Genomic DNA, 23,193 nt, shown 5'->3' on the forward strand with positions numbered 1-23,193 from the left:
TATTTCAGAAGTGAAAGAATGGCTTTTGTTGTGGATTTGCTTTTCACCTTGACGAGGAGTTACTCGCTCGTCTACAGATCCACTCATGACAACGTAGCCGGCTGATTCGGCTGACTCGCACTCATAACAACGTAACCGGCCCGCCCTGCTGATCCAACTGACCCGGCTAGCCTGAGCAGCTCCATACAGAGCTTGCAATGTTTCGGACTGTCTTCGCGACCTAATTGCATTTTAAAGTAGGCTATGCCTACGTGTAGAACATTGTATGCTATTTCAGAAGTGAAAGAATGGCTTTTGTTGTGGATTTGCTTTTCACCTTGACGAGGAGTTACTCGCTCGTCTACAGATCCACTCATGACAACGTAGCCGGCTGATTCGGCTGACTCGCACTCATAACGTAACCGCCCGGCCCAGCGATCCGACTAACCCGGGTATACAAAGCAGCTCCATTAAGAGCGTGCAATGTTTCGGACTGTCTGCGCGACCTAATTGCATTTTAATATGCTACATCTATACACCAAATCTAAAGTATGCCTAGGCTACATGCAGAACATTGAATGTTATTTAAGAGTTGAAGAATGGCTTTTGTTGTGGAATTGCTTTTCACTTTGAGGAGGAGCTACTCGCTCGTCTACAGCCACTCATGACAACGTAGCCGTAGCCGACTCGTACTCAATGTAGCCTAACCGGCCGGCTGATCCGACTAACCCGGCTCTGCGGGAAGTTAACCAGTTATCTCAGACTGCCTGCTCACTCAGTCGCTTGAGTTGATTTGTGGAGTTGTGGTTATCCTACTTACGAAATTGTTACATTTTTGGCAGCTATGATGGCTAGTAGGCTAGCTAATGTTGCAAGAGGTTTGTGTGTGGCGCTGTTTATCGTTTTAGATTGAATTGTAGTAGGACTCAACTGATCCGAGTTATTGATACTAGAGACTCGCGACTCATGGGTTAATTTAAAGATACGGGTGAAAGATCCGAGTGAATCACGACTTAAACACCTTTACGCGAAATCATTTCCAACCGACGACAGCACGGGAACCCTTTCCTCCAAACAGTGATTTTTATACAGTGAATGTGCAGTTAATAGCAGTTATTTCAAGAGTAATCATGTAAATAATAGTGTTTTGATATTGAATTTTATATTTATCATCGTGTATTTTATATCATGTGTGTGAAAGCGGTTAACGTTAACGGCAGTGCTTCGTAACGTTACCTGACTTATCCTATGCTGTCATCACTGCTCAGTCGGGCTGATGCATGGACTGGTGCATGGTCTGCTCTTGGACCACCATATTCAGTTTATTAATTTGCCGTGAATTATTACACAAAATGTTCATTAAATGCACAAAGTATTCCTAGGTTAATGATTGATATGAATCATACAGTATGAAGGCTACAGTAGCCTAGCTAATGTTAACTAGCACTGCTAGCAGCATTAACGTTACCAACCTCCCTGCTTAACTCACGACAACTTTGTAGGTCTTGTCCCTCATGCTGGCCCTTACAAAACCCACAAACTGACTCTCGGACACACAACAGTCAATAATGTGACCCGATTTAAAGTGGCTTTCACCCCTTTGGACACTCACTAAAACAATACATTTCATACCTGTGTTGCAGCATGTAGGCTAATGTTAGCTGCATTATGTAATGGCATACAATGTTGGAAATGCTAAAGGTTAGCATGTCGGCTACCTGAAAAGTGTAAGTGTTTAAACTAACATTTACAGTGGTCTATTTGATAGTGTATTGGCCCTGACTAAGTTCGTGTGATGTATAAACCCCAATCCTTGTTGATACAAGTACCAATATTCGTCAAGAAAGTTTTTAATCACATTAAGATTTTCGCCATCTTTGTCAATATTTTTCGCTGAGAAAGTTTCAAACTATGACCATAACGGCCTTTCCACCAATCAGAGGCATCACTGTGGGATTGTGGGATTGTTCAGGATTGTGGGTAATGAAGTACTTATCCAAGAGATCGCGAATAAAAGGCATTTATCTCAAAACAAGGTTAGTGCCCCATGAACTTTTGGCGTCTATATGAGCATATACAATCGCTTAGTACAGCCGTAGCTGGTTTTAAGTCTACCACATGCAGTTAAGTTTTTATGGCTTATACCGCAATTGTCAATGGAGAAATTGCATTGAATTTTTACATCCGGCATCGGCTGTGGGCGGGACTGTGCAGCTCTATTTAAGGTTTTGCACCTACGTCATAATGTCATGTGACCGTTTGTTTACAACTAGAGTGGTAGGCAAGAATGGTAGGCAAGGCACTGCAGAGAGTGGTAGGTAGTGGTGTGCGATACTGTAAAATTTGGTTTCGATCCGATACCAATTAAATATAGGGCCAGTATTGCCGATACCGATACCAATACTGATATTTGTAACTAAAAGCCGTTTATATACTTTTATGTAGGGGAGAACAGTGTGTCATGATTTATGACGTGAATAAAACATGCTAAATTTGAATACATTTCCATGACCACTAATGATTTTAGGATTTCCACTGTTAATAATTTACAAATATTTCAGCAACGAAACATTGCAAAGCGGGCATGCAATATGTGAAAGAAATGGTGTTTGCATGACTGTAGGCTAGCCCTTGGTGAAACAGGAACAATGCATTTTGAACAAATTGAGAGATTAGAATTAGATTAGATTAGAAGTGAACAGAAATTACAGTATCGATCCCATCACGCTGGTATCGATCCGATACCAATACCAATGTTGGTATCGATACTATCGATATTTGGATCGATATGCCCACCCCTAGTGGTAGGCAAGCCTACAACAGTCGGGTTGCATAGGCTACACATAGTTACAAATAGCTTCAAAATTGACATTTTAATAACAAATATTGACCGGGATGCCGACCACTTGTGTATGCCCTAACAGTTGGTTTTACAATAAGAAGCAAAAAGGCGACGAACGACCGTTTAGCCTACCTATCCTCGTGGTTGTGGAGGATGATCGTTAGCAGCTGTGAAGTCTTTTATTCTCAAGATGGCCTAATGGTGTATCCTACTGTCTACGAAGACGTAGGCTAAAATACAACTATCTACAGTCATCCAAAAATGAATTGCCAGAGATAGGCTATGAAGGGAAAAAGTGCAGCATTTTAAACATGGCAAGATTTTTTTTACAGTTTGTTCTAATTTTTCTCGTGAAATTCGTGCTTGTAGACATCAATCACCTATCTCCTGTCCTTCTATTTCACGTTATCATGAGTGTCATTTGATTATATAATCACAACAAATGCTAATAAATGAAAACAGAATAGGCTTATGTGCTATAGCCTACAGGTCAGTTAGGCTAAGTCCCGTCTGTCAAAATAAACTGATTTGATCCTATGAATTGTTTAGCGATCACACACAACAACTTAACACAGCAACCTCGAACACCACTGTTGAACCTAGGCTACTGCTTCAGTCATGTAAGAAATAAGCCGTTTATGAATTATCTTTACCCGTTTAATCAAGTCCACATGAATAAAATAACAGCATATTTAAAGGCTGAGCTAGCATAACAGCCCAATATAGCCGATGCTGCAATGAACTAGTAAAAAGGTTTCATACAATTAATGAACTTTATCACTCACATTCGGAGTTTTTCTGGGTGGTTATATATCCATGCAGATCGTCTTCGAATGAGTCTGTTATATGTTATAATATGTTACAGGATTCATGACTTTAACGACATAATGTTACATGATGCTGACTGACTCTGCATGGCTATGTAGGCTACCGTTTTAACGTCTGCTGAGTCTACTGCCTACCAAAACCTGTTGCTGTTCAGTTCAAGTTAAATGATCAAATATTGTTTGATTTTGTGTCAACTTTCAGAGGGAAGACATGTTCCTTTCTGGTCAAATTTCACAGCTTCTAAGAAAGTCTATCGTCTTCGTGTAAACCGAGTTTTGAACAGAGAAAAAAAGTTAGGCTACCATAGGCTACATGCAGGTTCTCCCATAACGTTATCAATACAGATCAATGCACCAAATCAGGACGATTTTAGCGAAATAACGTTCAAAAATATTGAACAATGGGATAACGTTTCATCATCACCTTTATTGATGCCTGAAATGTTGACATTGCTGAAATACAGAGATGTAGCCTACTGAGAGGCAGGTGAAGACAACGATGTTCAATGGGTTCAACTTGTCCCTTGCCTACCCGGTGGATGTAAACAAAGCTATAGAACCTAGAATACGTCACATGAAAAACGTTAATGGACCCTTTCAAGAGAGTTCCATTATCAGCATCATAGTTGGCCCCAAGGCTTCCTTTTTAACATTCCATATGTTATCTTAATGCAGAGGAAGTAGATTGGGGCCCAAATAGAACGTTCAAGCATTGTTTTTTTTTTTATTGTTGAAAGGGTCTATATATTTACAACCACTGCAAGTCAAATTTACATTTGACACTCTTCCCTTATTTTACCACATTTACCACATTTTACATGAATGTATTTATCGGTATTAGGGGATTAAAACTATGGTCCCAGATATCCAGCCAGAAGCCACATCCTCCCAGAAAGAGCTGCTACCGGTGTGCTATTATAAATGCCATGCTCCACTTAATGAGATACAAGAGCAAGGTGGTTACGCTTGCTTCTTGGGACTTAAAGCTGCAGTTGGCAAGTCTGACAGATTGAGGGGACTTAGCCAAAATTTTGAATGTTTACAACTCTCATGCCCCTCCCCCACTACCACCGAGCTTCGAGTTTGTGCTCGTCAGTCCGCACCAGACTGTGATTGACAGTCAGATCTCACACTGCCCTGCTCTGATTGGACCAGAAGAACCGGGAGCTGTGGATTTTTGCAAAACAAATAACAGGCTCTAGGTGGAGGTAGAAGTTCGGGGGGTTTCTAAAACAGGCTGATTTATGTTGTTCTGTCGGAGCATAGTATATAGTTTCAGTGAATATGATCAAAAAAATCTTGCCAACTGCAGCTTTAACTGCGATGTTTTGATAACCTTTTCCCCCTGAAACTGTGTCACAGGGTTAGTTGTCCTCCAGAACACAGTGACTTATTGAGATAACGAGTAACTGTATCTTTGTAGGGATCATGTACAACGTCCAGGTAGTGACAGGCAACATCAGAGGGGCTGGTACCAACTCAAAGATCCACATGGTCATGCATGGCTCCAAGGGCCTGAAGAACAGTGGGAAGGTTTTCTTGGAGGGTGGCAAGTTTGAGCGTGCCCTAACAGACATCTTTAATGTGGAGATAGCTGCTCTCCTCAGCCCTCTCAGTCGTGTAACCATTGGTCATGACAACGGGGGTGTCAGCTCTGGATGGTACTGTGAGAAGGTGAGATTAAACCTAAGCAACGCACTGTCTGGAAATTGCTCTGGAAAGATACTTAGTACTTCACAATTAACTGAATACAACTCATGATGGAATGCTACATTTTCACTGTCCAAGAGGCACTGGATTGATCTCTATAATAATTCAAACTCAATCACTCAATGATTCATCAAATGTCGGTTTGAACCATCTAGGGTGAGACAACATCATGTCTTCAGTCATTAGAATTAATCTTTTCTGCCTATGATAAAGCTAGCCTTACAATGTAAGTGATCAGTAGGATATACTGAATTTATTAAATAATGTAAAGGTAACCATGGGCTAACACTACATCCCATGGTTTTTAGCTTCATTATAGTATATCCTCCCATACACATATGGGAAGTGGGTATGCTATGCTAGCAAACATGCTAGCATGTATGTTTGAGTCAAAGGCAGGCAGGACTGTGCTTTTCACAATACAAACTGTATGTTTTAGTGTTACCTGCTGTCATGTTGGGATTGCCATCTGTAAACACTCCCCTATTTGCCCTGCTCTTCTGCAGGTGGTGGTGTTTTGTCCCTTCACAGGCATTGAACAGACCTTCCCCTGTTGTAAGTGGCTAGATGAGGACGAAGGTGATGGTTTAATTGAGAGAGAGCTCTATGAGATGGTTTCCCTGCGCCAGAAGAGACAGAAAAGTAGGTCGCTTAAAGCCTAATACACCTTTTGTCTTTGACTTTACTCATTATACATGTACAATGAAGTAAATGCTGCACCAATTACTGCGCAAAGCCCCATTAAATGGCATACAATCATATTATTTAGATGTCCTACATTTTGAAAAGACCTCAGTCATTGTCAGCAGAGATGACGAGTAGCCTACAGAATGAAATTACATACTATTCTGCCATTGGTTGAATGACTCATTGAGTGAGACAATATTGTGGCTAATGGTCTTGTTGTAACTTCATCTCCCATCTGGCAGAGCACCCTTGGTCACTGTGGATCTGGACGTCCGATCTGCCTGGGGCAGGGACAGATGCAACTGTGTTCTTCCAGATCTATGGAGTGAAGGGCAAGTCAGACGCAATGAGGCTAGATAACAAGACTGACAACTTTGAACAGGGCCAGCTGGATAAATTTATTGTAAGGCCTACAGATTTTTTGATAGCTTTTTTTCCTCAAACTTTTTTTCCCAATTATAGTTTAAGTTAAGTTGTGAGTTCTGTTACACACTTGTGATCCTGTGGAATAGTCCAACTTGTAGAATACAATAACTCCTTTCACAGGTGGAACTTCCAGATCTTGGGAAACTGACAAAAATGCGTCTTTGGCATGAAAAACGGAATCCATTCGCAGGATGGCATTTAAAGAAGGTGAATAAAACACCTTATGTCTTGTCAAACAAGCCCTTTCTGTGCAAAGTAATAACCTTGGGTTTGCTGTTATATGCTGTAGAGCATCAAGTTTCTAAAGAAAGAATGTGACTTGCATTTTGTTGTACATCAGTTACACAATATGTGCATTTAGTTAACATCACATGGTGAACATCAGTTAACATCACATGGTGAACATTCGACCAAGCTGATCCTCTTACCAAGAAATGATGTGTAGGTCACAGGTTCAGTGTCACCAAATGATCTTCTGAAGACCATAGAGCTGTGGTGGTGTGTTTTTACTTTTAGAAAGAATGAAAAAAAGTCCGCTACACCAGCTCTCAATGAATGCTTAATTTATTGCGATGTTTCGGGCACTAGCCCTTCGTCACAATAAATTAAGCATTCATTGGGAGCTGGTGTAGTGGACTTTTTTAATTCTTCCATTGTTGACCTTTTTTGTCCAGCCCCCAACTTAATACTTTGGATGTGCATGCTTTTTCCTTTTTTACAGTGTTTTCACTTGTAAACTGTATCATAGTTGTCCTGTGCCACATCACTGAAATAAATGACAGATTGCTGGTCACATACTTGTTTGAAACATCTTTCTTTCCCAGGCCTCCCTCATGAAAACTTTGACCAAGGAGTTGTATAAATTCCCATGTGAGCGCTGGTTGGACACTAACGAAGATGATAATGAGGTCGTACGAGAGCTTCCTGCATCAGGAGATGAAGTATCTGAGCCGCTTCCATGTGAGGATGCACAGATTGTAGACAAATCGTTTTCCGTGCAATACCTGTTATGTAAAATGATGAAATGATCCGGGTGTTAAGCATCAAGATCTTTGTTTGTTTGTTTCAGTGATTAAATACAGTTCAAGATGTTTGTTTGTTTGTTTCAGTGATTAAATACAGATCAAGATGTTTGTTTGTTTGTTTCAGTGATTAAATACAGATCAAGATGTTTGTTTGTTTGTTTCAGTGATTAAATACAGATCAAGATGTTTGTTTGTTTGTTTCAGTGATTAAATACAGAGTGACTGTGTGCACTGGGGATGTGGGGGGCAGTGGCACAGATGCCTCGGTCTTCCTTTGCCTCATTGGAGATCTGGGTGACAGCGGGGACAGGACCCTTGTCAACTGCAAGAACAATGTTAACAAGTTTGAGAAAGGCAATGTGAGTAACAACAAGGCGCATGCTGGAATGTTAGATCACGAAAGGGGTTTTATTTGACTTATTAACCATGAAACCAACCATCCTTCTGATTGTTGATTCTGGTGACTTTCTGGATCTTAGTGCAGATTTAGATGCCACTGTCTTTTGTGTAATGTAATGGCAACTTCCAGGTATGCCTCTCAGTTTGTTTACATCTCACCAGGGCTGGAGGGCATTTTTTCTCATCTACTACTATGTCCTGTGAAGTGCCCAAGGATATGCTTTGGGCCCATATTTTATTAAGTAATCCAGAGGGCTTTAGAAAGACATTTATGAACTGTGGTTATCCGGCTAATCAAAACCGTTGCTGTGGCGCTCCTTTGTAGGCAGATGAGTTCATAATCGAGGCAGTGTCCATCGGCAGAGTGAGGAGGGTTCGGATTGGTCATGATGGGCGCGGTGGTGGCTGTGGCTGGTTCCTTGATAAAGTTTTAGTGAGGGAAGAAGGCAAGACGGAGAGCGAGGCGGTGATATTCCCCTGCAACAGGTGAGACGTGGACGAGTGACCATTGTAGTCATGGCATCCAATTATGGATTATTACATGTTTTTTACATGGATCTGATGGTTTCAGATGGTTTGACCGTAATGAAGATGATGGACAGATTGTTCGTGAGCTAGTGCCATTTGCCGATGGTCAGCGACTGTACAGTAAGTGTTCCTCAATAATGAACATTTGCTGAAAAAGTGATATAAGATGTAAATGAGCCACGCACTGACTGTGCTAATAAATATTATGAAGAATGCTTCTTAAAATAGCAGTGAACATAGAACACAAGTCCACTTTTTATGAAGCTTCATTAAAGAATGCAGAGCAGAGCAGTAGCCTACAACCCAGAGTCAACATATTATAGCTTGTGTGTGACCTGTGTCACTCTGCTTGTAGATGTCAGCTATCACATAGCAGTAAAGACAGGCAACATCAGTGGGGCCAGCTCTGACTCCAAAGTTTTTGTGAAGCTGTATGGAGAGAAAGGGGACACCAGTAGGATGATGCTGGTGGTGTCCGACAACAACTTGCGAAACTACTTTGAGACGGGCCGAGTTGACATCTTCACAGTGGACACCTTCGACATTGGACAAGTATGCTCATCTATTCCTTTTATAATAGGCCCACTTTGCTCACACTCATAACCGTTTTTATAAACATGTGACAACACATGGTGTTTACAACCAGTCTTCACACATGTTGTTTAAAACTGCTGTCCTGGTTGTGTCAGATAAACCGATTGATGATTGGTCACACCAATGAGGGAATGCGAGCGGGCTGGTTTCTGGACAGTGTCCAGATCATGGTGCCGGTGCACGGATATCACTACATGTTCCCCAGCCACCGCTGGCTCAGTCAGGACGAGGCCGATGGGAAGACAGAGGTGGAGATCTACCCCAGTGAGATTCTGGAACTGGATAAATGTAAGCATTAGCTGATTTTGTGACATTTTGTGGGATTTCTGTTTTAAAATATTTTGTATATTTTTATGGTATTATGATATGTTTCAAAGGATATAGGAATGCAATGTTTTATAAAAAATAATTCTAAGGCATTCATTTCAAAGGCATTCTTAGGCGGGGATCACATCAGCCAGCGGCAAGCGGCAGGTCAAACGTAACGCAACGCTCAGACCATAATACGTTTTATCTCATTCCTAAGCAACACAAACGGGTTGTCAATTGAATACACTCGCGTTGCGCTTTGAAAGTTGAACCAAGTTCAACGCTCAGCTTGTTCAACGCTAGCGTTACGCCAGCGTTGCCACCGTTCTGCTGCCGAACCATAGAGAACAATAGGAAACCTGCCGCTTGCCGCTGGCTAATGTGATCCCTGCCTTAAGGGGCTATCACATTGTACACGGTATGCGCTGCGCTCGCCGCTAGGTTGCTCTTGGTTGAGGTAGCGTCCAAAAGATTTTTGTTGTGCTTGCCGCTGGGCTCAGCGCAAAATACCAATGACTTACAGTGCGCCGCGGTCAAAGTTCAACCTGATTGAACTTTGACCGCGGCATGTGCAAAAGCGGCAAAATGCCGCTTGCAAAGCGCAGCGGCAGACCATTGACTATAATGCATTTCATAGCGCATGCCGCGTGTAATATGATAGGCCCTTTAGGGTTCCTATAAGTCTATTGCTGCAGTGAAAAACACATGCGAGCATTTGAGTCCTTGCAATTATGTGATAACACAGTGCTACTAATGTTTGTATTTAATCTGATCTTTTTAAATTGAAAGATTATTGTTGGCACGATTGTCTTTTTTTTTGTTCCAGTGATAAACTATGAGGTCACAGTTGTTACTGGTGATGTCTTTGCTGGGGGCACCAATGCCAATGTCTTTCTCCAGATGTATGGGGACGAAGGCAAAACAGAACTGTTTACATTAAGTAGCAGGTCCAATAACTATGAGAGGGGGACAACAGAAATCTTCAAGGTAATGGGTTAAATGTTTTGTCTAGTTCCCTTTTTTGGTTTATGTAAAGAAACGGAATGTCCTGGCATTATTTTATGTTCACTGTGTTGTTCACAGCAAGAATGCAAAAACGTTGTATCATGAACCATTTCAAAATGTGAAAATTATGAAGATGGCAAGCATTTAAAAGAACAATCTGAATGTAAAATCCACTTTTCCACTTGTCATTATTTCAGATACTACATTTACAATCTGAATTTCTTAAAGGCAAAGTCAGATGAGCTGATTGCTTCTGTCTTCCCTTCAGATTGAGGCAGCGGACGTGGGAAAGATCTTTAAGATACGCATCGGTCATGATGGCACAGGAATGGGCAGTGGCTGGTTTCTGGAGAAAGTGGAGGTCAGGCGCCTGGTGATGGGCATGGTACCCAAGGAAAAGAAGGAGGACAAGAAAAAAAAGAAGAAAAAGAAAAAGGGGGAAGAGGATGAGGAGGAGGATGAAGCACAGGAGCTGCAGGAGATCGTACAGACGTACTCATTCCCCTGTGACCGCTGGCTGGCCACAGATGAGGAAGATGGAGAGATTGTAGTGGAGCTGCTCCCTGATGATGCTGAGGACCTTGAAGGTAATTTTCCTAAATATTTAATAACATTTGATATTCAATGGCAACCATGAAAATAATGTATAGCTTTGAGAGCCTTTCAACAGCACACATTCACTAAGGGAAAACATAGAAATGTGTGTACATTTTATATTGTGACATTATCAATCATGGCCTATAATGAGTCATCATGACAGTTACTATAGAATGTTGTAATGTTGCTTTGCCTACCCTGATAGTTGTCTTAATGATAGACGTGATGCCAAAACAGATTAGGTATGGTGCTTAGAACAACTACGACCATTTAGCAACTACCATGACATAATAATGGCAGCATGAGGCAATGTTTTTCTCAGATATGGGTATCATTCTAAGTGAATAGGCTGCAAATCTTAAAACTATATGTTATAAAACATGTTATAATGGAGTAACAGAAGCAAGTATTTAAATTGGAATTACAATTAGGTAGTTTGGAGACAACTTGTTCAAACATCTAAAGGCAAACAGGGTTCATGGTTAAATCATTTAATTGCATGTGATTTACTGTCCTTATGCTAGAGTTTGTGGTCTAATTTACAATTTACTTTTAGTTTTCAAAGTGTGCATCTTCTAAAATGGCAAATACATAATCATGATCATACAACATTTCCAGATTTTCCCTTTTTTACTGATATGAATAGAAACCTTTACATTTCTTCTCATTAATTTGATATTAATTGGAATTGTACCTTCTCTATGATTCACACAAAGTGCTCCTACCTTTGTATCTGTTTAAGAGAACACCTACGAAGTCAGTGTGTTCACTGGCAGCATGTGGGGTGCTGGAACAGACGCCAACGTTTACGTCAATATTTACGGGGAGAACGGAGACACGGGGGAACGCTTCCTGAGGAAGTCCAACTACCTGAACAAGTTTGAGAGTGGACAGGTAGGGGTTTCAGATTACACAGAGCTGCAATGATAAGAACAACCTGTGGCCCATCACTCTTTGCCAGTGTTTCTGAAGCTATCAAGCTGAACTTGATAGTAGCCAGTTGATGTGGAGGTATACTTTTACTCATCTGGTCATCCCAACACATGTATAATTCAATCCAATTGCTAAACTATCCCTTTGGGTATATTCTAATTATACAGCCACAGGGGAAAATGCCCTTAAAGTGTGTGTGTCTGTGTGTGTGTGTCTGTGTGTCTGTGTGTGTGTGTGTGTGTGTGTGTGTGTGTGTGTGTGGACATCCGCAGGAGGATGTATTCTCCATCACAGCTGTGGACCTGGGTCCACTGAAGAAGCTAAGAATTCGTCATGATGACACAGGTCCTAACTCAGGCTGGTACTTGGATAGGGTGGAGATTGTGGACACCAAAGATGAAACCACGTATGTAGTATCCTTCTCTCACTCTCCACAGCATTTCACACTTCCTGTTCTGGGCAATAGTCCTCTGAAGTGCTCCTACACAAAAAACAGCCATCTTTAAGATCCAGTATCTTGCGATTTTTCCTAGGGAAAATAACGTGGCGATTTTGAATTATTGCACCTGTTAAACTTTGAAATGCAGACGTTTGCTCAACACACTTTTGTCCTCTACCTTCGAGTGGGTACTGTGATCTTCGGGACGTTAAGACGGCAAACTTTGCTACCCCAGAGCTAACTTGCAATGTAACTTGCCATAGGTAGTTAGCTTCAATTAACACCTGGATCTCTTTACATGGGCAAAGATGGCTGCTTTGGTTCCTATTTGTAGGCAAACTTCAGAGGTCTATGGAGGAAATCATGAATGATTGGTTATAAATGCATCATCATAAGATTCCATTTATATTTAATGTATTTGTTTGAATATGAATTACAGTGCATTCAGAAAGTATTCAGAATTTACATTTTTTAACACAGATTGTTTCATAATGATGGCAAATATTTTAAGGCAATTGGTCTGTCAGTTTGACCATAGTTGTTCATAACCCATGCAGGTACTATTTCCCCTGCAACCGCTGGCTGGCCATCGATGAGGATGATGGACAAATAGCAAGAGAGTTGGTGCCAGTGGATGAGGCTTTCATGAGGAAGAGTGAGGATGACGAAGAGGGAGGTGAAGCTAAGCTCGGACTGGAGCAGAAAGGTGATGACCAGGGTCTAGAACACTAACATGAGGAGATTTCATTTGATTTCCATTTTATACATGTTTTACTTTTTTTAAATTCATAGCTATGTCAACAACATATACCATGCGGGTCAAGACTGGAGACAAGAAGTATGCAGGAACTGATGCCAATGTCTTTGCCATATTGTATGGGGAGAAGGATGACACTGGTAAACTCAAACAGCAGCATCATTTGAATTTGGTGAAATATGAATCATTCTGTCATTGGTTTCAATTCCTTGGAACCTTTTTTTGTCAGTAATGTAATTGCAGTGGTGATGCGAGCCAGTCCATGTACGGGCGTAACAGAAGAATGTAGTGTTGGTCATGTGTTTATTTTTCTATTCAGGTATAATCAACTTGAAAGCATGTAAACTCCACAAGAACAAATTTGAGCAGGGCATGATTGAAGAGTTCACTGTGGAGGCTGTCGACCTTGGAGAGCTAAAGAAGGTGCGGATTGGCCATGACAATTCAGGTAGGTGTGGCTTGGCACTCATTTCTGAGATGGAGGTCAGTCTTTGTCAAAGAAGCACATGTGGTATGCATCCATGAAAACCCAACATTGTTTGAGGCTTTATTTTAGAACTGTTCATATCAGGGTTCTGCTTTTTAAAGGAGAACTGAAAGGCTCTAATTATTAAATTTTTTGGCTAAAGGTGAAAATGTGTCTGTGGTGATGTGTGTCTCACCCCTGGGCCCTGGCCCTTGACTCACTCAGGGGGGTCATCTGGCTGGTTTCTGGACTGGGTGGAGATCAACGCTCCCTCTCAAGGCCAGAGACTCCGTTTCCCATGTGGCCGCTGGCTTGACCCAGGGGAGGATGATGGAGCCATCGTGAGAGATCTTTACTCTGCAGATCTCCAGACAGAGTATTATGTCCCCTGTAAGAACACAGGCTTCAGCCATTATTGAAATATAGTATAATGCTATGGATCATTATATCAAAATATTAAGAATCATATTGATCATTATATCACAATATGAAGCTCTGTACTTTTATATTTATTGATTCAATCATTTTTCAGGATAGACTTTTTTCTGTGTCCTATGCTCCCTGATTGGTTTCTAATAACAATTTCTCTTTTAAATCCCAGTTGTCCCATATGAGATTAAAACTTTCACCAGTGATGTTTTTGGGGCGGGTACCGATGCTGACGTCTTCATCGTGCTCTATGGCAGCAAAGGTGTATGTACAGAGCAGAAACATCTTTGTGTCAATGAGAGAGAGAGGCGCTTGTTCTTTGAAAGGGGAGCTGAGGATATGTTCATTGTGGAGGTGAGTGAGCTATGATAAAACATTTTCAGGGTAAACTTTTCAGAAATCAATGGTCACACACAGATGCTCAGACACTTCACACTTCATAATCTGCTAAAATGTCATGGCAAATACCATCTCTTTACTCTTTACTCTCTTTACTCAACCCAGAAATGTCTAAATATGAAGTTATACAGAGGGTGGGATTTATTTACAATCTGAAATAAATTTGATTAAAACACTGACATTTTAAATGGTGACTTTATATATTATTATAACTTTACACTTTTCATACTTTTAAAATATCTTTTTCCAAATACTAAACTAAATGTAGCGCATGTGACAAACAATACGATTTCACAACATGATATAAACTCCATCCACACAGTTGGAAGATGTGGGTGATATAATTGAGAAGATCCGCATAGGACATGACAACAGAGGAACGAACCCTGGCTGGCATCTGGACAGAGTGGAGATCAGACGACTACTGAGGAAGGGGAAGGTTGGTTTGCTCAACAAAGTATACTATATAACAGCATTGCTACTGTGCAGAAGCATGGTGTACAAGTAAGCCTAATGCTTCATTTTTAATATGTAAAAAGCCCATATGTTCAAACATGTCATATAAACATATACTGCTCAAAGAAATTAAGGGAACACCTCAATCATACACTGGATCAGTACTCTAACCCTGTTTGGTTCCGAGCACAAGTAAAACTTTTGAGGCGAGTGTTTTATTTTGCAAGAACTGTCAGACATTCTGTGAATGTAGTTTGAGAATGGAGAAAAGGGTGGAAGGTTTCAAAAAAATGTGTTTTAACAATTGTGGAAAACTGTAAGTGTTCCCTTAATTTTTTTGAGCAGTATAAAAAGTGAACCCCGACCAGTAGGCATGGCTGAAGTGCCCTTGAGCAAGGCACCTAACCCCTCATTACTCCCCGAGCACCGCTGTTGATGCAGGCAGCTCACTGCGCCGGGATTAGTGTGTGCTTCACCTCACTGTGTGTACACTGTGTGCTGTGTGTGTTTCACTAATTCACGGATTGTGATAAATTCAGAGACCAAATTTCCCTCACGGGATCAAAAGAGTATATATACTTACTTATACTTATACTTATATGTAATTATGTAAAGTTAGGTTGGTGTATTCCCATACCCTTTTCTGTCAGGGCTCAGAGACCATCATCTTTCCGTGTGAGCGTTGGTTGGCACGGTCCGAGGAGGATGGTGAGACGGTGCTAGAGCTGGTGCCCTCTGACATCATCACAGAGAAGCTGCTGAGAGATGGAACGCTGAAGGTCAACGAGACGGAGGTGGACGATGCACTGGAGAGTATGTGCCACTCACACATCAGGCCCAGCTTATTTAGTCACAGCCTATTAAAGAAATGCAATAGCTCACAAATTATGTTGACCTAGTACAAATTAATAGAGTTTGTTATTAACTTGTGTTTGCTATATTAAGCATGGTATTGGTAATAGACCATGTAATAGACGATGTCACATGTACACAAAACCATGTGCTAATTTGTGCTCCACACTGGCCTCCTCTAGCCCACACATACAATGTGTCGGTCAGGACCGGTGACATACACGGAGCTGGAACAGATGCCAACGTCTTCCTCACCATCTACGGGGACTTGGGTGACACCGGGGAACGCAAACTCCGCAAGTCTGAGAGCAACAGTAACAAGTTTGAGAGAGGAGCGGTACGTTTGATCAGACTGTCAGAAAGGAATAGTTGGGTGTGCTGATATGCATTTCACAGGGTCTTTTGTGGTCAGTTTTTCCCTCCCTAGTCCCTAACCTCAAATCCAGTCATATCCATCTGACACATAATCCTATTGAGCTGCAAAGCTCTGTGGGTTAGGCTAATGTGCTTCCAATGAAACAAACTGATTTGGTCAAATGACAGTGTTTCCAGCCTCTAAGTCTAGGGGGGGTTGGGGCATGGAACGGCAGCATTTTAAAGACAGAGTGCAAAAAGTTGTTTTAAAGAGAGAGTGCAAAAGCTTGTTATGTGTTGCACACTGGCATTCATATATCTGCTTCCTCACAGCCATGTTTCATTGGCCCTGTCCTTCCTTTCCAAAATGGCATTAATGCAAGCAGACTGCATGTTGTGTGCAATGCTTGTTGTGAATACTGTATGTATAATAACTAAAAGCATACAGGCTAATTAGAATTCCTAGAATAAACCTGGATCCAAATAAAGAGCAGAGAACAAATATAATGAAGTGAAAAAAAGCATGTTCTCTGATTCTACCTGCAGGTGGACAAGTTCTCGATTGAGGCAGTGGATCTTGGCTTGGTGTTCAAGATTAAGATTCGCCATGACAACTCTATGCTGGGAGCGGACTGGTACCTGGATCAGGTGGAGGTGGTGGACGTGGACACTGATGAGGTCTACATGTTCCTGTGTGAACGCTGGCTCTCTAAGAAGAAGGAGGATAAACGCATCGAAAGGACCTTTTACGTGAAGGTAACGTTGGGTTACGTTGTAACCCTGGTTCTCTGAGTGAAGAGACCATCTCTCCACTCCGTTACATATTCCATATGTACGGGGAATGAACCCCCCACCTGCTAAGGACATACATGTAGCACAGGGAGAAAGCAGTGACCGCACCCGGCCTCAAACCTGGGTCTCCAGGGTACTAAACCTGTGGCTTGACTACAACGCCACAAGAGCTAGGCTCAACTCATTGACATTGTTTTTTAGTATGAACTGAAATATGCCATTGTGATATGTTTGGCCTACAATCCAAAATCTATAATGACAGCAATGTGATGTGAAAATGCAGGGATTTCTTTATAGATAGACTGTGTGGGAATGTAGATAGATACTGACTGACTGTGCTGATTCCATCGTGTTGGGCTTTCTGTAACCACTCCTCTACACCGTTAGGGCTATGAGGGAGAGAGGAACTCCAAGAACAGCTCTAAAACTACAATGAAGAGTCTGGACAGCAACATGAACAAGAAGAAGAAGAAGAAGAAAGCAGCGGCAGTAGAGGAGGGGCCAGGTAACCTGGGAGTCAGGGGGAGGATGGACAGATGGGGCCAGGTAACCTGGGAGTCAGGGGGAGGATGGACAGATGGGGCCAGGCAACCTGGGAGTCAGGGGGAGGATGGACAGATGGGGCCAGGCAACCTGGGAGTCAGGGGGAGGATGGACAGATGGGGCCAGGCAACCTGGGAGTCAGGGGGAGGATGGACAGATGGGGCCAGGCAACCTGGGAGTCAGGGGTAGGATGGACAGATGGGGCCAGGTAACCTGGGAGTCAGGGGTAGGATGGACAGATGGGGCCAGGTAACCTGGGAGTCAGGGGGAGGATGGACAGATGGGGCCAGGTAACCTGGGAGTCAGGGGGAGGTTGAATAGACATGGTCTGAAAATGAGCATTCTGACTCTGGCTGTGTTAGGAGGTTTCAGAGATAAATATCACTGCACTGCACTGTACTGTAATTTGCCATTTGAATTCATGTATTCATATTAATTATACTATTCATATTATTGATATTTACTCTCATGTCCTGTTGTTATAAAAGATTGTGTGTCACCCTTGAACACACATTCACTGGTTTGGTGGTCGGCCGTGTTATTCACAGTAATCCCCTATGACTTCACGGTGTCCACGGGACTGGACCGCGATGCAAGCACCACCAGCCGCGTGTATGTGATCATCATAGGTCCTGGAGACCTGGAGACCGAAAGGCTATGGCTAGACTTGCACGAGGAAAAGAAGTGCTTTGCCTCGGGTAGCATGGAGCACTTTCAGTGCTGCGGCCTTGACGTGGGCCAAATCAAACGTGTGGAGGTATTGAAAAAACATAAACACCTCTATACATAAACAGGTTTATATGAATAAAAATATAGGTGATTTTCATGTACAAGACAAATTCACACCCATATAAGTGTAAAACACACACACATAATAAGCTAATGATAAGCAGATGAGAATTTCCAGTTGAAGACTTTAAAACTTGTATGCCATGAAATGCCATCAATGAGACATGGGTAGGTTGTAAAATGTTAACTGAAAACCATCAGCACATGCTGGCTAATTTAGAATGATTCAGTTTTTTCCGAATTAAGCACAATGATAAACACTTTGTGGTGATTTGACATTATTGTGTGTACAGAGTATTTATTGAGAACTATTGTCCTGCTGCAATCTAAAAACTACACATAGAATGTGCCACTGATAGTCAGAATAGCTGTCTGAGAGTAGGTAGTGATTTTGGGCTTGTTTGCTTCCTGACAGCTAGGACACAATGGAGCGACACCCGAGAGCTGTTGGTTGGTGGATGAGCTGTCTGTCGCCGTGCCAACCAAAGGGATCAAATATATCTTCCAGTGTAAGTGCTGGCTAGCCAAGGACCGAGGAGATGGGCTTACAGCCAGAGTCTTCAACGTACTCGATGCCACTACCATCAGTATTATACGAAAGGCAAGTGTGCACATTCCTTTCACTTGTTTGAGATTACCTGAACTAGGTAGGATCACATCAACTCAGTCACTGTGCCTTAATATGGTCAGTGCCAAGGGTATGATAAAATTACTTACCTGTAAGAGATCCTTCAAGTCCTTTAAGGTCACTGGGTCCTTTTCAGTCTTTGGAATGAATGTTTGAACAGGCTGTAATGAGACATCATTGTTCCACAACACCTGTTTTAACTCATGAGGTGGTTACAAAGACCTACATAGGTGTGACCAGGTAATCATGAAGGTCTGGTTGAAACCCCTTGATCTAATGAGAGCACTGGCTGATGGCTCAAATTAGTGCAATACAGATCTGAAACATTCTTTGATACGTAAACATCCTGAAGGTAAAGAGGTGTGAGAAGGTAGAATCCTCAACTGTGCTTCCTTCTTCAGATGGTTTATGAGGTGACTGTTGTCACAGGAGACACACAGGATGCTGGGACTGACACCAACATCTACATTATTGTGTTTGGGGCTAATGGGTGCACCGAGGAGCTCTTACTGCCTAAGAATGAGGACAGGTACGCACACACACACACACACACACACACACACACACACACGCACACACACACACACTAATCACACACATCAATATATGGAAAATTATGACCTTGCAATGCGAGATAAAATGCAAATTTTAGGGAACATTTTTTATTAAGCTTCTAGAATTGCATGCTAATTTAAGATTTGATGGTATCCTTTATCATGCTTCAGGTTTGAAAGAGGTCAAGAGGATACTTTCAACCTGGAGATTGATGACATTGCCCCTCTGAAAAAGATGAGGGTTCGTGTTGATGGCACAGGGAGTCGTCCAGACTGGTTTCTTGATCAGGTTTGTTATGACGTAAAGCATAAGGGAGATTTTGTTTTTGATGCCTACTTACTATCTAGAGCCTAAAAGGCTAGCACCACAAATACAGTATATGATTGTTTTAAGTTTTATTATTAACTTTATTAGGGACACAATATCCCTCCTGTTGTGTCCTTTATGGTCTCCAATGGACCAGTGTTGCAGTGATGTTTTAAAGGATTCCCACTCTCTCACATCATTTAGATCATCATGCGTGACACTATAACTGAGGAGGTGTCTGTCTTCACCTATGAAAACTGGCTGTCTAAGACCAAAGGCCCAAAGAGGACGAGTGTGTGTGAGTTAGCAGCTGTGGTGGATGAGGAGGAAATGGTGGAGAAGACCACCTACATCATCACCGTCAAGACCAGTGATGTCTCAGGTACATGAGTGACATAGTATAGTATAGTATAGTATAGTATAGTATAGTATAGTATAGTATAATATATATACTCTTTTGATCCTGTGAGGGAAATTTGGTCTCTGCATTTATCCAAATCCGTGAATTAGTGAAACACACTCAGCACACAGTGAACACACAGTGAGGTGAAGCACACACTAATCCCGGCGCAGTGAGCTGCCTGCAACAACAGCGGCGCTCGGGGAGCAGTGAGGGGCTAGGTGCCTTGCTCAAGGGCACTTCAGCCGCTTTCTACTGGTCGAAGCGCTAACCAGTAGGCCACGGCTGCCCTCACAGATCACAGATGAAGGGAGGGCCATGATCCCAAAACCCTGGACTGACTAATACAATTTGTATTAATGGTCTGGCCAGGATTCTACATACTGGTTGTAATTCTGTAGTATAATTAATTTTCATTTTAAATTAAATATCAGTGACTGTAGTCTCAGATGTCTGGTCATTATTTTTTATCCTTATTACCCTTGCCTAATAATATCACTGTGTACAGCTCATTTTTAAAGAATTTAAATAAATAGAGAAGCATTGTAGGATATATGCGACAGAAAAATAGCCGAAATGGTGTGTTCCATGTATTCGGTTAGGGATGGTGAATGCTGCTATTTCTGTAAGCATTATCCTCTGTAGAGAACTGTGTGTCAGCGGCCCCCTGATGGCAGCCTTTTTGAAGGATGGGTTGTTAGAACGCAATGGGTACTCAGCAGGCATATTTGTGGGCAGCCGTGGCCCACTGGTTAGCACTCTGGACTTGTAACCGGAGGGTTGCCGGTTCGAGCCCCGACCAGTGGGCCGCAGCTGAAGTGCCCTTGAGCAAAGCACCTAACCCCTCACTGCTCCCACAAGCGCTGCCGTTGAAGCAGGCAGCTCACTGCACCAGGATTAGTGTGTGCTTCACCTCACTGTGTGTTCACTGTGTGCTGTTTGAGTTTCACTAATTCACCAATTGGGTTAAATGCAGAAACCAAATTCCCTCACGGGATCAAAAAAGTATATATACTTATACTATACTCTATTTGTAAACCCAGGCGCAGGGACAGACGCTAACGTATTCCTGATCATTTTTGGAGAGAACGGGGACACTGGGACCCTGGCGCTGAAGGAATGCAGCAACAGGAACAAGTTTGAGCGCAAACAGGTGGATATATTCCGCTTCACGGACATCTTTAGTTTGGGAGACTTGTCAAAAGTTCGCGTTTGGCACGACAACAAGGGTGAGTTCTCCCTTCTTCTTGATGAGACAGATTCTCATTAACAGTTAGCACAGAGAAAGGCTCTTACATGTGTATGTTGTTAGATACAGATTGACTGCCATCAGTACATGCACTTCAAAGTCTTGAGCAAAGCAAATCCTCTGCCAACTCTAACACGTGCTCTATAGGGCCTGCTGCGGGCTGGCATCTGGAGTATATTGATGTGAAGGACGAGCTGATGAACGAGACATTCCGCTTTCCTTGTGACCGTTGGCTGGCCAAGAATGAAGAGGATGGGCAGATCATGCGGGAGATGGCATGTGCCAACAACGACAATCTTGACCTCAATGAGAAAACCAGTACGCCTATATCCCTGTTGTTGTGTACCTGACTTCAGTGTTTTTCAAATACAGGCTTGCTTTTTAAAGTCAGATCAAATGCACTGCAGATGTATCAATATAGACGAATGCCCTTTAATTACCTGTACATGCACATAATACTATATTCATGTTATTGGTGAAGCAGTAATAAGTTATTACAACTTCATTCATTTATTTATTTATTTATCAATGTTCTTTATTTGTTCCCAAAGAATATGAAATTGCCATTACAACAGCCAGCACTGATAATGCTGATACGAAGGAAAATGTCTGGATTGTGCTTGAAGGGAAAAAAAGCCGTTCCAAAGAGCTGATGATGGAAAACAAGAAAAAGAAATTCCTGAGGTACGTACACGTTCGTACAAGAGGCCAGAAGAGGCAAGCACCCCCCCCCCGCCCACTTCTCTAACTCCCTATTACTGTCTATCTACAGAGGTGCCACAGACACTTTCGAGTTCTCCTCCAAAAATGTTGGTGAAATTGTAGGCATTTGCCTCGGCCACATCACCAAGGATGGCAAAAAGGTGAAATCAGAGTCATTCTGGCATGTTTTGGAGGTGGTGATCACTGAAAAAGAGCTTGGAAATCAGTAAGTAATTATAGGACTTTATGACAGTGCACTCAGAAATGTCTATATACATGTTTATGGGAAATTAGTGGGTCATAGTGGGTGAGAAAATACTGTTAGACCCATTAATATCAGGTGGTTAATGTGTATTACATCAATTATGACCACTAAGACTATATTCCGTGCTACTATGTTTCCTCCCTACGCAGGTACACATTTCACTGTGATGCACAAATCCCCCTCGCTGCCAAAAAGGATGATTTTATGACCTTTGAATGTACCAAGACCGTGGAGAGTTTTGCCAGTAAGGTGCGCAGCCTGGTGCCAGTGAAGTATGAGATTATCATCATCACAGGTGACATAAAGGGCGGGGGCACTGATGCCAACGTCTTCATCACTGTCTACGGCGTCAACGGGGACTCGGGCAAACGGGCCTTGAAGCAGAAGTTCCGGAACCTGTTTGAGCGGGGCCACACCGACCGGTTCACGCTGGAGATGCTGGACCTTGGGGAGCTCCTGAGGGTGCGTGTGGAGCACGACAACACCGGCACCAAGCCGGGCTGGTACCTCGAGTGTGTGGAGATCACAAACACTGCCAACTGGGTGACCACCATTTTCATGTGTGGGAAGTGGCTAGACACCACTAGAGCGGATGGGCAGATCCAAAGAGTGCTGTATCCCAGGTACTGACACTGACAGAGGATGACATGGAATGCAATTGAACTGGACAGAGAGAGGCTTGGATCTGTATGTAAAGTAAAAAAGCTTTAATTTGATGGTTAAATATCTTATTTTTACATTTTTATTTAAACTTGTTTGTTATTTTTTTCAAACATCTGAGCTTAAGTTTTTTCTTTTTTAAACCGGGTTTAAGAACTTTGAAGTCCCAGATGTCTCAGGCAGCCAGTCTAGGGGATGCTCAAACCAGAGTACCGGAACGCCATTTCATTGCGATGCATTTGGAATGGTTAAAAAAAACAGTGCCCGCAATGCCATTTTTAAATACAGACT

The 23,193-nt window shown here is 42.3% G+C and overlaps 1 protein-coding gene across 1 annotated transcript; it reads left to right on the forward strand.

Annotated features, from left to right (window-relative positions):
* The first annotated feature begins 10,870 nt into the window (after positions 1-10,870).
* loxhd1a (lipoxygenase homology PLAT domains 1a) lies at positions 10,871-23,133 on the forward strand. Its single transcript, XM_042101286.1, has 23 exons — positions 10,871-10,918; positions 11,673-11,822; positions 12,134-12,267; positions 12,858-13,006; positions 13,093-13,197; positions 13,377-13,505; positions 13,749-13,913; positions 14,125-14,306; positions 14,674-14,790; positions 15,458-15,620; positions 15,842-15,996; positions 16,560-16,769; positions 17,193-17,310; positions 17,897-18,105; positions 18,553-18,738; positions 19,167-19,294; positions 19,491-19,608; positions 19,831-20,008; positions 21,070-21,255; positions 21,423-21,593; positions 21,827-21,959; positions 22,048-22,203; positions 22,392-23,133. The coding sequence occupies exons 1-23, from the start codon at positions 10,898-10,900 to the stop codon at positions 22,870-22,872; spliced, it is 3,744 nt and encodes a 1,247-aa protein (XP_041957220.1). The 5' UTR covers positions 10,871-10,897; the 3' UTR covers positions 22,873-23,133.
* Positions 23,134-23,193: the final 60 nt, after the last annotated feature.

The sequence above is a fragment of the Alosa sapidissima genome, chromosome 8 (assembly GCF_018492685.1).
Source record: "Alosa sapidissima isolate fAloSap1 chromosome 8, fAloSap1.pri, whole genome shotgun sequence".
NCBI lineage: Eukaryota > Metazoa > Chordata > Actinopteri > Clupeiformes > Clupeidae > Alosa > Alosa sapidissima.

Excerpts from the sequence above, each read along its gene's own strand:
- loxhd1a (XM_042101286.1), top strand. The coding sequence starts at position 10,898 with ATGATGCTGAGGACCTTGAAG. Across the intron at positions 15,621-15,841 it reads GGTGGACGATGCACTGGAGA|CCCACACATACAATGTGTCG; the intron begins GTATGTGCCACT and ends GGCCTCCTCTAG. Across the intron at positions 21,594-21,826 it reads TGACCTCAATGAGAAAACCA|AATATGAAATTGCCATTACA; the intron begins GTACGCCTATAT and ends TTGTTCCCAAAG.